The 16,988-nt window shown below is 45.5% G+C and overlaps 1 protein-coding gene across 2 annotated transcripts in view; it reads right to left on the bottom strand.

Moving 5' to 3' along the window:
• Positions 1 to 714: 714 nt before the first annotated feature.
• Positions 715 to 16,988, bottom strand: part of ANKS6 (ankyrin repeat and sterile alpha motif domain containing 6) — a gene marked incomplete at its 5' end in the record, with an annotated part of 49,852 nt that continues 33,578 nt past the window's right edge. For both annotated transcript variants that reach the window (XM_079705938.1, XM_079705937.1), the window contains 4 exons: positions 715 to 840; positions 6,262 to 6,378; positions 10,008 to 10,075; positions 15,011 to 15,194. In XM_079705938.1, coding sequence (XP_079562064.1) covers positions 736 to 840; positions 6,262 to 6,378; positions 10,008 to 10,075; positions 15,011 to 15,194 — 474 coding nt within the window. In that variant the 3' untranslated portion in view covers positions 715 to 735. The remainder of the gene's footprint in view (positions 841 to 6,261; positions 6,379 to 10,007; positions 10,076 to 15,010; positions 15,195 to 16,988) is intronic.

Below are 16,988 nucleotides of genomic sequence, written 5' to 3' on the forward strand. Positions count from 1 at the left end.
CATATACATCCTGAACAGCTGTTGTATGCTGTCTGCAGCAGGTGCAGTGAAGTGCTAGAGCAGAGTTATCACACAGAGCAGTAAGGGCCCCAGAGGCTGGAGGAGTTAATTCTGTGTAAGGGAGTTGAGAAAGGCTTCATTTGATAGGTGACTTGGACCATTAGGGAGAAGTTAGAAGTTCTAAGGGAAGACGTGGAAGAGTGGCTAACCTTCTGCCAAAATATGTGCCCCCCCATCTAAGTACAGAGCTGTTGCTATGAAGCCACTACCTGAACAACGACTACACGTGGGGTCACGTGACTATGAGTGGCCGATGGAACGTGAGCAGTTAAGAGCAAAGCAGTAAAGAAACGGCTGTGCCTCCTTCACCATCCCCTTCCCCTCTGCCAGCCAGAAACAAAGCCTCTGAGGCCCCAGGAATGGCAGAGCCACAGATGAAAGGAGCTGGGTCCCTGAATCACCGTGTGCTTCTGCCGAGCGGATGCAGCCATATGGATTGTATGGGACAGTAAGTCTCTACAGTGTTGGAGTTTGTTATAGCAACAAGCATCACCAACTACTACAGAAGGGAAGGGAAGACAGGTGTTCCAGGCAGAAGGACTGAGGCACAGCGGTGTGACAAAAACATAGTGTGTTTCAGGGAATGGGGAAGGTCTGATGGTGGCTGGAGCACCGGCCATGTGAAGGGGGTACTGAGATTCAGAAAGCTCACGCTGCTGACCACAGGAAGGAAGGTCACGTACAGGGATTGTTTCCAGGGGCCCTGGTGTTGCTGGCGCTGCTCTCGAAGGAAGAGTGGAAGTTGTGAATGGTTTCCTGTAAAATTTGTCTCTCCCGTCCCTGTGGAGGAAATTGAAAACAGACACAGAAAGTCTTGTTAAATCTTTTAACCATTAATTCAAATGACACAGTGCTGTTGACGTTTAACTCACACTTGAAAAACCCATGGGCATCTTGGGGAAAACAAATGACCTAATTGAAAGAGTACTGAGTTCAATAAAAACATCCTGAGTCAGAATCTCCCCCAGCACCCACAAACACAGCGTGCCAGGGCTGGAGAGGCCCCCAAGATGCAGGGGTCCAATTTCCCAGATGAGGAAGGGCAGCAGAACCCAGGGAGCAAGAATGACGCGCCCTGGGTCACTCGGCCCGGAAGGGACGTCTCCTACCCTGCCCTGTGCATCTTTCCGGCCCTCATATCTCCAGGGACTTCAGAGGGAGCCGAACTTTCTGATACAGAGTGAGAGTTTGAACTGCCTTTACTCCCCCTTGTCCAAAAGATGACAGAGTCGTCTTCACAGTGATTCACGCCTCACCCCATCCTTGCAGACCACCCCCCTCCTAGTTGCCGCCCTTTACACACATATTTCGAGATGGGAAAAGAGGGGGGATGTGGATGTTTTTTTAAGCCCAAAGAACATCTTCACCGAATACGTAGGCGAGAGGCAGTGATATATAGAGGTGAAGAACAGAGACTGGAATCACACAGCCTGGGTTCAAATCCCAACCCTCCCATTGACTAGCTGGGTGACCTTGAGCAAGATACTTCATCACTCTGGGCCTTAATTTCCTCATCTATAAAACGAGGATGATCATTGTACCTCAGATGGTTGCTGCTGACATTGGGCTGTGGGTGGGCAGCAGGAGGCCGGCATATCCTGACCTCAGAGGGCAGGAGTGTAGATTAAACATATATTTTTTAAACTAAGAAATAAATGTGGTCAAAATGTAAAGCAAATTAAAACGGAATAATCTCTGGCAGATTGTTTTCTGCCAAGAGTGGGAAAAAAAAAAAAAAACTCCACCGAATGAGCCTAGACTTTAAACTTTCTCTTCTTTTATTTCATGGACTGCCCTTTCCAGATCCCCAAGCAGAGACCTCTAGTGCTGACGAGGCCTCCTGGACACCTGGGAGGGCAGAAGAGTCTCCCTTCACACAGTCCTTCCAAGTCATTCTTCCAAGACAGCTGGGAAAGTGCCATCAGGATTCCATCAACACACACCTCAAGGCAGCAGGGAAGAGGACAGAGTGTAGGAGGTGGGGAGGTGGGGTCAGAGGACCCCGAATCCCTACTCCACTACTCACTCTATCCCAGGCATGACCCCAGGCTGCTGAGTTTCTGGCCAAGGGTTTATCAATTTTGTTTATCTTTCCAAAGAACCAGCTCTTAGTTTTATTGGTCTTGGCTATTGTTTTCTTCATTTGGGGATGGTATCACATGCTGGGGCTGTGATGAGGCTCAACCTGAGATAATGAACGGGGTGACACTGTGCAAACTGCAGAGGGCTAAAAAATAAATAGAGGGGATGACAACCATGTCATTAGTAGACACCACCTTAGCCTTAATTGCCTGAGAAATGAGGTCAGGGCGAGCCAGGGTTCCAGCACACTATGCTTCCTAACCTCAGGAGGGAGCCGCAGATGATGAAAACCATAATCACTCCCTGCATCCACACCTGATTGAAGATGATAATGATAACTGCCCTTTAAAAACCCCCAAGTTTCAAAGGACCTGTCTGATAATTCTCAAAAGGAAAAAAGGCAAATGGCCATTAAAAGTAGAAAAAATGTTCAGTCTATCTAGCAGTTAAAGAAATACAAACCAACACAAGGCATACTTCTCGGCCTATCAAATTAATAAAAATTAAAAAGCAAATTGGTAGTACCCAATGCTGGCAAGGGTGACACTGGAACTTATAACCACAGCAGATGGGGGTGTTCACTGGCTCCTGCTGGAAGGTATTTCAGGACAAAGTACCATATACCTTGACTTAGACTCTTTGACTCCATAATTTCACTTTTTATAGACGTCTATTCTGAGGAGATAATTAGAACGCCTTATACACGAAGTTGCTCACTGTAGCACTATTTATAGGAAGTTTGGATATCTACATATCCAACAAGTAGGGATTAAAAAAAATAATCTTAGTACATCCTTGCATATTTATTTTATTATATTAAGAGTTCTTAATGACATGGGTAACTGCATATATTTACTGTTAAACAAAGTAAGGAGAATGTAAAGTTATAGATCCAAATTTATCTCAGCCACATAAAGAAAAACATTCAGCACAAAACGCTGCAGAGCGATCTTACCAAATACGAACAGTGCTGGCCTCTGGGGGGTTGGATCGTGACTCCTTTGAAAGTTTTTTTTTCACCTTTTTGGCACTGTGCAAATTTAGTAAGACAAATATGCACATCTTTGAATAATCACAAAAAAATGGGAATGGAAAGAAGCAATGGCTTAGGACCAACTAAAGGTGAAACTCAGGCCACCATTTCTGTTTAACCTTCTCCAATATAGAACTTGTCTGAAACTCACAGACTAATAAGCTGACTTGAGTATATATCACAACTCGGATATTGGGGTGGGCTCACCTGGAAGTCAAATGGTTTGCAGGCTGAGGGTCCACACTGCTTTGCTGATATTTTTATGGCTGAGCCAGGTTTGGGGCGAATATCCATTAAAAAAAAAATTTTGAGGAGGCGGTGTCAAGATGGCAGTGTGCGAAGATGCGGAGTTAGCGTCTCCCCACAACTAGGGTGCCTGCCGGTCGCTGGTGGGGGACTCTGACGCCCAAGGAGACGGAAGGAACCTGAGAGTGAACCGGTAGGACGTAGGGGACTGAGGGGGGAGGAGAAGTGGAGGCCAGACAGGATCAGCGCCCCTGAGGCCGGGGAGATCAGGAGAGGCAGGTGGGAGGGACTCTCCAGAAAAAGCATGAGAGGAGCAGAGGGCAACTGCCTGGCCCACGTGGGCCGGGGAGCCTGCTGAGCTCCCAGGCGGGTCCCCTGCCCTCCAAGGCCCCGTCCAGGCCAACAGGTCCTTGGGAGCATAGGAGGGAGGCCGGGGAGATCAGGAGAGGCAGGCAGGAGGGGTCCTCCCAGACCTGAGGAGCAGGAGAGGTGGGAGGGAGTTTGCCCCACCCACTCGAGCCCAAGAAGCCTGCTGGGCTCCCAGGTGAGGTCCGCTGCCGTCAGAGACCAGGGGTGGGGGGCACACCTGTGTCCCTTCTGTTCCTTGAGCCCAAGGCCCACCCCCCACAGCCCCCAGGGCCTTTTCCAGCCCTGTGGGTCCTGAGTATTGGCCCCACCCACCACCCAAACCTCGCCCTTGCTTAGGCCCTGCCCTCCACAGCCAAGGCCTCCCGCCATCCCGCGTCTTTTATTTTTTGCCACTCCACGTGGCTTGCGGGATCTTGGTTTGCGAGCCTGGGGTCGGGCGGAAGCTCCTGCGGTGGGAGCTCCGAGTCCAAACCACTGGACTAACAGAGAACCTCAGACCCTAGGGAATATTCACCGGAGTGAGGTCTCACAGAGGTCCCCATCTCAGCACCAAGGTCCAGCTCTACCCAATAGCCTACAAACTCCAGTGTTTGAAGCCTCAGGCCAAACAACCAGTAAAACAGGAATACAATCCCACTCACGAATAAAAAAAAAAAAGGAGATGGCAAAAAAATATGTCACAAATGAAGGAGCAAGGTAAAAACCTACAAGACCAAATAAATGAAGAGGAAATAGGCAGTCTACCTGAAAAAGAATTCAGAGTAATGATAGTAAAGATGATCCAGAATCTCGGAAATAGAATGGAAGCACGGACTGAGAAAATACAAGAAATATTTAACAAAGATCTAAAAGAACTAAAGAAAAACAAACAGAGATGAACAACACAATAACTGAAACGGAAAATACACCAGAAGGAATCAATAACAGAATAACGGAGGCAAAAGAAACGGTGCTGGTCTCCGAGTTGGGGCTCACTGCCCCTCTCGGAGCCTCTGCTTCCCTATCTGTAAAGTGAGGCAGCAAGGGGCCCAGGACAGGTAAGCAGTGTTTAGGAACAGGCCACTTGCAGAGGAGAAAGAACACACAGCAAAGACCTGCAGGAAAATGCTTAGGCTTGCAGACACCTGAAGCAATGCTGACTACATCACTTTGAAGGACGACCTCACAGCCTACACACAGGCAAAACGGTGACGACCACGATGGCAGAAAACCCAGCCCCCAACCCGGCGAGGCTGCAGGGCTGGAGGAGCTGCTTCCACACAGTGTGATGCTGCAGGAACCAGTGAGGAGGACCCCCTCCCTGCCCCCGACTCTGCTCCTGGGCTGCACGAGGAGAGTGTGAGGGTACCGGCCTCCTGGATTAACTGAGGGAAGGTATGCACAGTGATCTGTGAATGATAAAATGTTACGTGGATATTTACTTGAGATTGTCACTACAGGTCTGTTCAATATTTCTGTGCCTATCTGGCAACATATAGAAAGAACCATAAAACGGTACGATCGCTAACATAACCTTGTATTGTGGAACACAGCCTGAAGAACAAAACAACAGAAGAAAAAGCAAAAAGGCAGAGATGTCCATTCTGGTACTGTTTACGATGGTCAAATCCCAGATTTTACCTGTCACTATTGTCCAACAAGTGGGGAGCTGTTAGGCTAAGTGTGAAAGAGCAACAGGTCTGCAAGTATTTATACGTTATTGCTTGAATAAGAGACCCAAAAAAAATCCAGCCCACGTTAGGGAAAAAGGCAGAAGGCAAAGGAATGTGAATAGCCCAAGAGCGACTGTACAACTGTCTGCAGAGTGAGTGGTGCCTCACTTCTCTTGTGTTCTGTTTGCTTGTTTGTTTTTCACATATGTGCCTTTGGGTGGGTGGATGGGTGGGTGGGGGCATTGCTAATCTTTAGCTCTAAAGCTGGTGAAACAGAAGTTGAACATTAGACAAAAATGCAGGATGCCAACAACAACACCAACACTGACTGACAGATCTCTGTGTGCCAGGTGCTCTGCTGAGCAGTTTAGTCCCGGCAGCGAGCCCATCACCCCCACCCTACAGACAAGAAAGCGAGGCTCAGAGAAGGCTGTGACTTGCCCAGGGTGACTGTAAGTGGAGGAGCTGGGATTCAAACCCAGGTCGGCCTGACTCTGGGGCCTGTCTTAATCAACTTCCATTGTGCTCCGGAGGGCAAAACCCAGCCCGGTGGGGTGAGATGACCGGAGGGAATGTTTTAGCCAAATCTAAGGAGAAACCACCTTATGGGAAGAGAGATCTCGAAAAGGAACAGGCATACTCAAAGGTAGTGACCCCTCGGTCATGAGAGGTGTATGAGCGGGGCTGGCCTCCACCAGGTGTGGGGGAGAGATGAAATCAGACCATGAAGGTCCCTGGAACACAGGGGCCGAGGATCCCGGTGAAGCGCTCAGCTGTTGGAAACAGGAAAAAAAAAAAAAAAAAGATTGAGAACAATACCTTGCCTGCGTTCAGTTCAGAAATCGCTGCCAAAATCTGCTGCCTGGATCCATCTGTCTTAATACCCAGCTCCTTCAAGTCACCATCGGTGAGCGTGAGGAATGCTTCCATATCCACCTGGGAAGAGAAAGGGGGATTTGCTACTATCTGCTTGGTGCCACACCTCTTTTTCCCAACCACAACAAGACTATCATGATAACGAGCTATTAGTGCTTATTAGTAGTGAATTAATTATGATTTACTACTTCCAATTCTTGGCTTTATGCTGAAAGTTTATTTGAAAACATCATTAAAAACGAACCCTCAGGACTTCCCTAGTGGCGCAGTGGTTAAGAATCCGCCTGCCAATGCAGGGGACACAGGTTCGATCCCTGGTCTGGGAAGATCCCACATGCCACGGAGCAACTAAGCCCGTGAGCCACAACTACTGAGCCTGCACGCCTAGAGCTCGTGCTCTGCAACAAAAAAAGCCACCGCAATGAGAAGCCCACGCACCACAACGAAGAGTAGCCCCCGCTGGGCTTCCCTGGTGGCGCCTGCCGATGCAGGGGAAACGGGTTCGTGCCCCGGTCCGGGAGGATCACGCATGCCGCGGAGCGGCTGGGCCCGTGAGCCATGGCCGCTGAGCCTGCGCGTCCGGAGCCTGTGCTCCGCAACGGGAGGGGCCACAACAGTGAGAGGCCCGCGTACCGCAAAAAAAAAAAAAAAAAAAAAGAGTAGCCCCCGCTCGCCACAACTAGAGAAAGCCCGTGTGCAGCAACGAAGACCCAACGCGGCCAAAAATAAATAAAATAAATAAAAAACAAACAAAGAAAAACAAAACAAAAAAATGAACTCTCCTCAGCTCTAGGCCTGGGATTTTTAGGAGAGGTGCATTCTGGAAAGACTCTGAAAATGAAACAAGTAAGGGAAGCCTCTGAGACAGTACTTTGGGTGACTACAGTGGTAAAAAATCCAAGTCTTGCTACTAGAAAGTTAATTCCAATGTTGCTGCACTTTTAACAGTATCGGATACTGCACAGAAAACATGAGTATATGGCAGTACTCACCATGTTTCCCCCCCCAAGGACAAGAGAGACGCAGACTGTGGAAAGATAGAGTGAGAAAATAAACAAGCAGAAGCAATAAAGGAAAGAAGGGCCATTGGTTTTTACCAGAAAAAAACGGGCATCTCAAAGCTGTTCAATCCTTGGTTTTTACCAGAGAAATTCTAACATTTCTGTCACTGCTGCCTAGGCCTCAGCTCCAGGAGAAATTTCTTCCCTGTCTTGATCTCTTTTAACAGTCACTTTACTTTCCTGGATTTAAAAAAAAAATCTTGAACCAGGTTTGAGTTAGTGGGGAAGGGTCTGCTCCCTTATCCAACATCAAGCTCTCCCTGAGATGCAGAGAGGGCCCCTCTGATAACGATAAACTCCCTGAATCCCTCGGGGACTTTACAGATCACAAGGCGCTAATGGGCTTAAGGAAGAGGTGACATGATTTTGACGGAAACCACCTGCCCCTGGCCCTGCTGGATACTCCCCTCCCCCACAATCCCAGACCTGTGGCAGAGACCCCACACCCAGCTCCTCAGAAAGCACGGAATGCATAAAATAAAAGCAGGCAGCCATCAGCAAAGATTTTTTTGACGATGAGAAAAATCGCCACTGAAGTTTAAGACATCAAGGAGGCGGGAAGGCCAGACTGGATAGGGCAGAAAAGCAAACCAAGGAAGAAAGCCACAGCACCCCTTACTGTTTCTTGAACAAAAATACACACTCCTCAGATTTTGGAATTTATGAATTAGATAAGATTCTAATGACCAAATAATTCTGCCTTCTCAATAACAGAGAAAATGTTAAATAATATTTAAATCAAACTGACTAGGTTGAGTTCATCTGCCCAGTGAGGAACATTTCTCTTGCCATCATTTAGCTTGAGTTATTTTTATAGAGACTGGATTTTCTTCACAACCACAATGCCTTTTTTTACATTGGCTTTTGGCTTTTATTCTGAGGCAGACCCTTTTAAATTTAAACATGATCTGTTGTATTTACTTTGAATGTCAATATACTGTGTATTACCCAAAAAACAAACAAACAAACTCCTCAACTGTGTCTCAAGCTTGTTGGGGACAATGAGTGACTCTCGTGATTGCTACAATAACTATGACAGTTGTCATGTACTAAACGGGGCACCAGAATGTTCTGAGCCAGTGATTACACCCTGGTGGCTAATGAGCCCACTGAGGAGTTTCATTTGGCCAACGGTAAACATGTTAACATCTTATTGAGACGTAATTCACCTACCATACAATTCACCCATTTAAAGTGTGCAATTCAAAGATTTTTAGTACAGAGTTATGCAACCGTCACCACACTTAATTTTAGAACATTTTCATCACCCCAAAAAGAAAACCCATACTCATTAGCAATCACTCCCTTTCTATCCTCCCCACATTCCCTGGCAACCACTAATCTACTGTCTGTCTCTATAGATTTGCCTATTCTGGACACTGTATATAAATGGAGTCATACCATATGTGGCCTTTTGTGACTAACTTCTTTCACTTAGCACAGTGCTTTCAAGGCTCATCCATGTCGTAGTGTGCATCAGCATTTCCTTCTTTTTCATGGCCTAGCTACATTCCATGGTATAGAGATAACACGTCTTATTTATTCATTCATCAATTGATGGGCATTTGGGTCGTTGCCACTTTTTGGCTACTATGAATAGTGCTGCTATGAACACTCTGTGTGAACACATGCTTTCAGTTATCTTGGGTATATACCTGGGAGAGGGATTTCTGGGTAATAAGGTAACTCTGCTAAACATTTTGAGAAACTGCCAAACTGCAGAATAGTAATCTTTTTTTTTTAAGTTTATTTAAATATAGATTAGGTGTTCCACTCTTCCTCTTCCCACCCCCACCCCCTGTCTCATCTCCTTCTTGCCTATCCAGATACTATAATCCTGTGGTGATTCCTAAGTGACAGCCTGCTATCTTGAATCCTATCACTGTCCCTCAAGTTTAGTTCAGTTTTTTGTTTTTTGTGATTTTTTTGTGATAGTTTCTGCTTTATAACAAAGTGAATCAGTTATACATATACATCTCAGAACAGTAATTTTTAAAAATGTGATTGTGAGTGCTTTAAAGCAAATAGGAACTCTCTTAGACTAACACAGACTATTTACATCCAGATACTGAACACAGATTCATTAGGATTTGCTTTTTTACCTGCTTTAAACCTAAGAACCTGCCAGGCAATCCCCTTCAACTAAAAGGACAGAAACAAATTTTACTAGAGAGAGCAGAGCTCAAAATTATAAAATTCTATTATAATAAAACAAGCCATAAGGTCCCCAGGATTTCACTGTTATGAACTGAACCAAATGTGCTGAACAAGAATTCTATTTCCTCAGCTATCTCAGTGAAAAAGATCAATCTAGGCTTACAGGATGACAACCTACATATTTAGACAACTGTTTTATGGTAAGATATAAATTGACATTCAGAAAGAACATCCTGGGCTTCCCTGGTGGCGCAGTGGTTGAGAGCCCGCCTGCCGATGCAGGGGACACGGGTTCGTGCCCCGGTCTGGGAGGATCCCACATGCCGCGGAGCGGCTGGGCCCGTGGGCCATGGCCGCTGAGCCTGTGCGTCCGGAGCCTGTGCTCCGCAACGGGAGAGGCCACAGCAGTGAGAGGCCCGCGTACCGCAAAACAAACAAACAAAAACAAAAAACAAAAAAGAACATCCTTACCTCTTGCTCCTCAAAAATGGGCTGATATTTCTCAAGTGATAATTTCTTAAGGATTCCAGTCAGTTCATCTTCAAGAGGGAAAGAATGTAAAATAAGATATTTTAGCATTTGGTAAAATGTATCAAGAGTGATCTTCAAACTTTCATAAAACAGTGGTAATCTTATTTCGAAATTCTACCAGAAACCCCAACACAGAAAGCAGATCTAAGCTGCGTTCCTGGGGATGAAGCTGAAGGTGGGTCCCGAGCCACCTGTTGACCATACTCTTCCCTTAGGGCAGGCTCTCAGCATTTGCCAAAACCCCAGATTGGGCTATGAAGACAGAAGATGGGGGCGCAGATCATGGCCAGGCTCCAATGGCTGACTCTCCAATGGCGGGACCATCAAGTTCTTGGAGTTCTAGCTGCTGGGATTAAAACCCTCCCGTCTGTCCCAGAACAATGTTTAATTATGATTTCTTGACTGTTATTAGCTACAGCTGCAGTAAACACTAATGCCAGCAGTCCTCAGCAAGACAGAGAAAGAACTGGAGAGAACAGGTAGGTGGGTCAGACCAGAGTCAAGGTTTGCCTCAAGCATTCGGAGGCTGTGGGCTTCCTGAAGGAAGGGCGTGTCTGAATGGAACAGCAGAGCCAGATGGGCACAGACCAGGGGAAAACAGAAGATTTTGAGTATCAAGTTATCAGAGCAGGGAAGATAAAGAAGGAGACAAAAGCAGCATCTGTGGGGGCTTTAAGAAACATTCATTCACACATTCGATAAGGATTTATCAGACTAGGCACTGGGGACTCAATAGGGACTGAAGCAGACCATAAGCAGGCTGTCAGGCTCAAGGCAATGAGGAAGAACAGAGCAGGGTGGGGGAGGTTGACAGGGGATGTGAGAATGTTGTTTTATAGAGGGTGGTCAGGGAAGGTCTCTCAGAAGGAGATATTTGAGCAGTAAATGAAGGAGTGACCTGTGCAGATATCAAGGCAAAGAGCACCAGGCAGCATCCAGGCAGTGAGAACAGCAAGCGCAAAGGTCCTGGGGCAGTGGGGGCGGCTTACAAAAGAGTGGACTGGAGGTTAGGAGGTCAGAGGTCCTTTTATTCACTCATTCATCGTTCAACAGTGGCTACTACTGTGCCTATTACGTGCTGGGAATGCAAGGATGGAAACGTCCATGCTGTGAAGGAACTCAGTGTAGCTGGGAAGATATAATGAAGAGGATGACAGCTGATGCACAATGCTCACTGTCAGGCACCCTGTATGGATGATGCATCTCCTCTTAACAACCCCATGAGGTAGACCCTCTTACTGTCCCCATTTACAGACGAGGAAGGCACAGAAAGCTGGGTACCATATCTCGGGTGAGGTCACACCACTAGTCCATGGCACAGCAGGGATTCAAACACAGTGGTTTAGCTACCAGGCTTCTGCTACACACACTGCTCTGCCACTTCTCCCACTGGTGATGAGTATATGGTGAAGGGCATGAATAAGGGGATCTGGGGACAAAGAGAACAGCTGACCAGCCCAAGGGACTGGACAGGCTTCACAGAAGAGGTGCTAATGAGCTAGGATGTATGAGATGAAACAAGTCCCCACCCACACATAATCTATTATAGGTTCATGACGCCTATCACGCTTTGCTGCTGTTATTCCCTCCACGAGTCTCTCTCCACATCTGTGTGCTGGTAAGTGTTTAACAACTGGATTTCTGGGAGGGGGAATGTACACACGTATATAAGTACATGATTTTACTGATTTAAGGATGTGTGTGCACAATTTACATATAATAATAAATTACACAATACTCTGTATTATAAATTCCATATAGCCAATGCCTTCACTGCATTTCAGGCGTCTCACTGAATGCCTTCATTGATTTTTGCCTTACTCTTGAAGACATAGCCAATGAGGGTAGCTCCTACATGAAGGCTCACTAATGCTTCCGTTTATGTGAACAGGAGAGATGAAATGAAATTATGAAGACATACGTTGGAACTTCATGTGAGCAACTTTGCTGAATCAGATAATGGTTTTCAAAACCTTGAAGAAAATTTTCTCAATTTTTAATGTTATTCTCAATATAACAGGTTAAACAGTTAAAGTTTAACCTGTATAATTAACACTGTCTCTGTCACTGTCTAGATGACATCCAGATGCTCTTTAAAACATTAAATCAAGCCCTAGTGGGTATTTGCTGATTTCCGTGGTGTAAATGCCCCATTGTGGTCAATTTCAACCTAGCAACATCATGTTCCTGGAAGTGGAATTGGGAAAGATGCACAGCAGTAACACATCAATACACAGTATTCCCACCACGTAGATAAAAGAGACATAAAGAACCTTAAGAGAACAGGTATTAGTAAAATGCACTAAAAATTAGTAAATAATATATTCTGTTTTAAATGCCACATACCTTTACATGTAACATAATCAGCTTAATTATAAGTTCATGCAGTTTGACTTTTTTTGTCTTCTTTTTTTTTTAAGCGTTTTTAGTTTTATTTTTTAAAACTTTTTGGCCGCACAATGCAGTATGTGGGATCTTAATTCCCCAACCAGGGATCAAACCCACACCCCCTGCGTTGGAAGCATGGAGTCTTAACCACTGGACCGCTGGGGAAGTCCCTGTCTTCTTTTTTTACACATACTTTTGTTGTTGTAATTTGACTTTAAACAGTTGTGTTTAATTGCCAGCTCAACTGTTTCCTACAAATGTAACAATTGGCTCTGGGCCACCATTCCCGGCTCCCAGCCCCCCACTCTTCTCAGTCCTCCTGGCCCAGCACGAGGGCCACACTCTTCAGTGAAGCCTGCCATGGTGCTTCGTGCCTTGCTGATAACACACGTTTGATCCCACCCTGCAGTTACAATCATTTAATGTCATTATGTGGAATGTATCTGAATCCCCAGCCTGATGAGTTATGCTGACACTGGCACAGGTTACAGCATCCAGGGCCTGCCCCAGTCACCTTGAATGTGAGGCTGAGAAGGCCACGTCGTCACCGCCCCACCACTTCCTCCAGGAGGAATGAACAGACGGACACAGGTGGGAGGATGAGCAGGGCAAAGGCTTGCAAGCAGTCCTTGACTGAGGCTACAGATTTCCCACAGAAATATCATAAAGAATGGCTATTTGGGGATAGATTGCAGGCTCTGGTCTGTGATAATCTAATGCCTGAAGGACAAGGGTCTGGCTGCCTCGGGACCCAGGAACCCCAGGAGGGAAAACTAGGCTTTCTAAGCCAGAGAAGGTAATCTAAAAAGAATTTGCTGTCAGGTCCTCCTGTTTTTATCCCAACTAGGCTTTGCAAACCTTTTTTTAATAATGAATGAGAGGGATGCAAAGTGGGCATAGACTGCATAGCGCATTCGGATGACTGTCTCAACTCTTTCTTGGAAAAAGGTGGGGTACGAATCCCAAACTGAACCTGTAAGAGTTTAGATTCCTGAAAGCCTCTGAGGTGGGAGAGTTCATGGGTAGGAAAATTAAGACTCCACACAGAAAACACAGTTAGGGGGAATTCCTTGGTGGTCCAGTGGTTAGGACTCGACGCTCTCACTGCCAAGGGCCTGGGTTCAATCCCTGGTTGGGGAACCAAGATCCCACAAGCCCCATGGTGTGGCCCCCCCAAAAAAAAAAAGAAAAGAAAAAGAAAAAACATTATATAAAAAAGAGAAAACACAGGGAAGAATGGGGTTGCTAGTCAATCTCTGAAGCTTTTATAAATGATTGCACTAGATATCACAAAACAATAAAAGCAGCCCCAAATAAAGCGGATGCCAATGGCAGTGTACATTTATCAACTCAGTACAGACCATATAGCCTGTGCAGTTGATTTCAACTTATCACTTGCTGGGCAGAACCTGCTCTGCACTCCCTCCCAGTAGCTGCAGCAAGATGCCTGCAAATGCACTTGTGAGGACCACACACACAATGAGAGTTTTCTCCCCTCTCGGATTTATCCTCCTTGATTTGCACCTGCCTGGGCCCCATCTCTCATCAAAGCCCTGCTCCCTCCTCCCCCATCCCTGCTCCCAGGAGTCACCAGAGGGCAGTTGTAAAGGATGAGCTTCTTCTCTCCTTTATCTTTTATATCTTCACATCTTTATCTGGGGCCTCACTGCACAGCCTCCACTCCTGCCCGGCCGTCCGGTCCATTTTCCTTTCCTCATCATCCCCACTCATGCAAGTTCCAACGTTCTCCTGGTTACATCTCCTGCTTTTGCTTGCCCTCCATCCACTTCCATTCTCCTCTGAAGAGCTACTTCTCTCCCTCTCCCAATCCACACAGACCTGACCCCAACCCTGGCTCCAAAGGCAGACACACTCCACCCTTGGGGACACAGAGATAGTCAAGGATGGGCAAACAACCCAAGTTGTTATAAATATAGCCAAGACAGGGCAATGACATTTACCTCTGGGATTTTGCTGGACCTACTAAGAAAGTAGCACTCTTTCTGCTGGGGTTGCTAAGTTAGTAGGAAGAAGAAGTAAGCATGAAGCTGCTGGGGGTATCCTTGCCACCAGTTGAAGAGAGCTTGCCTGAGACATGGAGAGAAACACTCCCTAAGCACCTGGATCCAGACATGCCTGAAGAACACCCTAGATATTTCCATTATATGAGCCAACAAATTATCAGTTTTGGGTATTGTTTTTGCTTAAATCAGTTTGAGTGGAGATTCCATCCCTTGCAACTGACAGAATTCTGATTTGTACAAGGTTCAGGGAAAGGTACATAACTGGGGTTGGAGAAGCAGTTCTACAGGTGTTTGTTTGTATATATAAACAAAACTCACCTACATTCAAAAACTACTATACATCTTTTAGGTATGTAAGCTCAGTGAAGACAAAAATATAAGGTAGAATAGGGAAGGGGAAAGATAAGTGTTTTTGTTTGACTGAAAAAACAATAAAACACCTGACCTAGGATGGCTATAGCAAAGAAGGGCACCTGCTAGGCTACCATGGTGAAGAGGAAAGGGTGGGCTTTCAGGACCCGGGGGACTCACCCTCATCAGTGATGGTGCCGCTGCTGGAGCCCCCGCTGCTCTTGGACTGCCGGTGGGATGAGGAGGAGGACACGGAGGACTCGGCTGCCTGCCCTTTGGGAGAAGGTGAAGGCGTGAGTGTGGGGGAGGTGCTTTTGGAGGTAGTGGAAGTTCCAGACGGAGGCCTTTTGCTCGTCTCCAGTTTCTGCTGAAAAGAATAAGACAAATACAATTTTGAGCCCAAATCAATTGAGTCCTTTGCCCATTGGGAGGGAAAACAACTCTTTCATACGAGGACTGGTGAGATTTGGGGTTTCTGCATTTACTCTTGACCTGTGACTGAAATTTTAGAATCCAAGCTATAAGCCCTCTTTATCTGTCTCTGTATGTCTGTGTGTCTGTAGTTTAGAAAGGCCTTTATCCTTCATTGTGTAAATGTGTAATATTTTCTTATTTCCAGAGGGTATTAATAAATTTGATTATAAAGTCAAAAAAAAAAAGAAGAAGACAAATACATAAGCCATCACCTGGAGGGTAGACATGATTCAAACAGACACCCACAACAGGGAACACTGGGGATATTTGACTCAACAAGATATCTAACCAGGACTATGACATCTACTTAAGAAAACATGCAAAGCAGAAACAGTATTATCAAAACAGTTACAGGAAAATCCTCCCCTGGAGCACAGAGGCAGGGAATGGGATGGAAAAAGTGGCACATAAGGAGCCAGAAAACCCGGGTCCTAGTCCTGCCCCTACAGCTGCAATATTGTGCCCTTGGCTGAGTCCCCTAACCTCTCAGTTAACCAGCTCTAAAATGGAAGTGTGGCATATTACAAACGAAGGCCCATTCTGCTCTTCATGCTTCTTCATTTAAACCAGTCACTTCTAACCTTTCACCACAGAACACTTATTATTTTTCCTTTGTGTGTGTGTTGCACACAAAAAGCCCTTCTTATTTTGAAATACTTTTACTGAAGTACAGTTGATTTACAATGTTGTGCTAGTTTCAGGTGTACAACATAGTGATTTGGGTAGGGTTTTTTTGCAGTTTATGTTCCATTATAGGTTATTACAAGATATTGGGTATGATTCCTGGGACTATACAGTAAATCCTTGTTGCTTATCTATTTTATGTATAGTAGTTTGTATCTGTTAATCCCATACTCCTAATTTGTCCCTCCCTGCTCCCCTTTGGTAATCGTAAATTTGTTTTCTATGTTTGTGAGTACTCTTAGACCTACAATTATGGAAACTAAGAAATTAACGCTGGGACAGTATCAGCTAAACTACAGATGGTACTCAAATATCACTGGTTATTACACTGATTCTTATTCTGGTCCAGGATCCATGCTGCATTTACTTGTTAGGTCTCCTTAGTCTTCTCCAATCTGTGAAAACTCCTTGGTCTTGCCTTGTCTTTCATGACCTCAACACTTTTGAAGAGTCCTGGTCAGGTATTTGTAGACTGTCCCTCAACTTGGGTGTGTCTTATTTCTTCATAATTAGATTTACTTATGGATTTTGAGGTTGATGACCACTGAGGTGATGTGCCATTCTTAGTGCATCACACCAGGAGATACAAAGTATCAGTACCTTATCACTGATGCTAGCCTTGATGACTTAGTTAAGGTGTTGTCTGTCAGGTTTCTCCATTGTGAAGTTACTATCTTTCCCTTTATAACCAATAAATATTCGGGGAGACATTTTGAGCTAAATATTTTGTTTTTTCTTAAAAGTTTTGCCTGCTAATTTTAACATTCTTTGGTGCATCTTCTCTGAAGCAATTACTATTGCGATGTTCTAATGGTGTTTTGCTATTTCCCTTATTCCTTCCACGTTTATTACTTGGAATTCTTCTGTACAGGAGACTTGTTCCTTCTCCTCTGATTTATTTATTCAGTTATTTATTCGTATCAGCATGGGCTTGTGGATATTTATTCTCTGGGTTATAATCCAATACTACTGTTATGCCCTGGTCCCTTTTATTGGAGGG

The sequence above is a fragment of the Hyperoodon ampullatus genome (genome assembly GCF_949752795.1).
Source record: "Hyperoodon ampullatus genome assembly, chromosome: 6".
Classification (NCBI taxonomy): Eukaryota; Metazoa; Chordata; class Mammalia; order Artiodactyla; family Ziphiidae; genus Hyperoodon; species Hyperoodon ampullatus.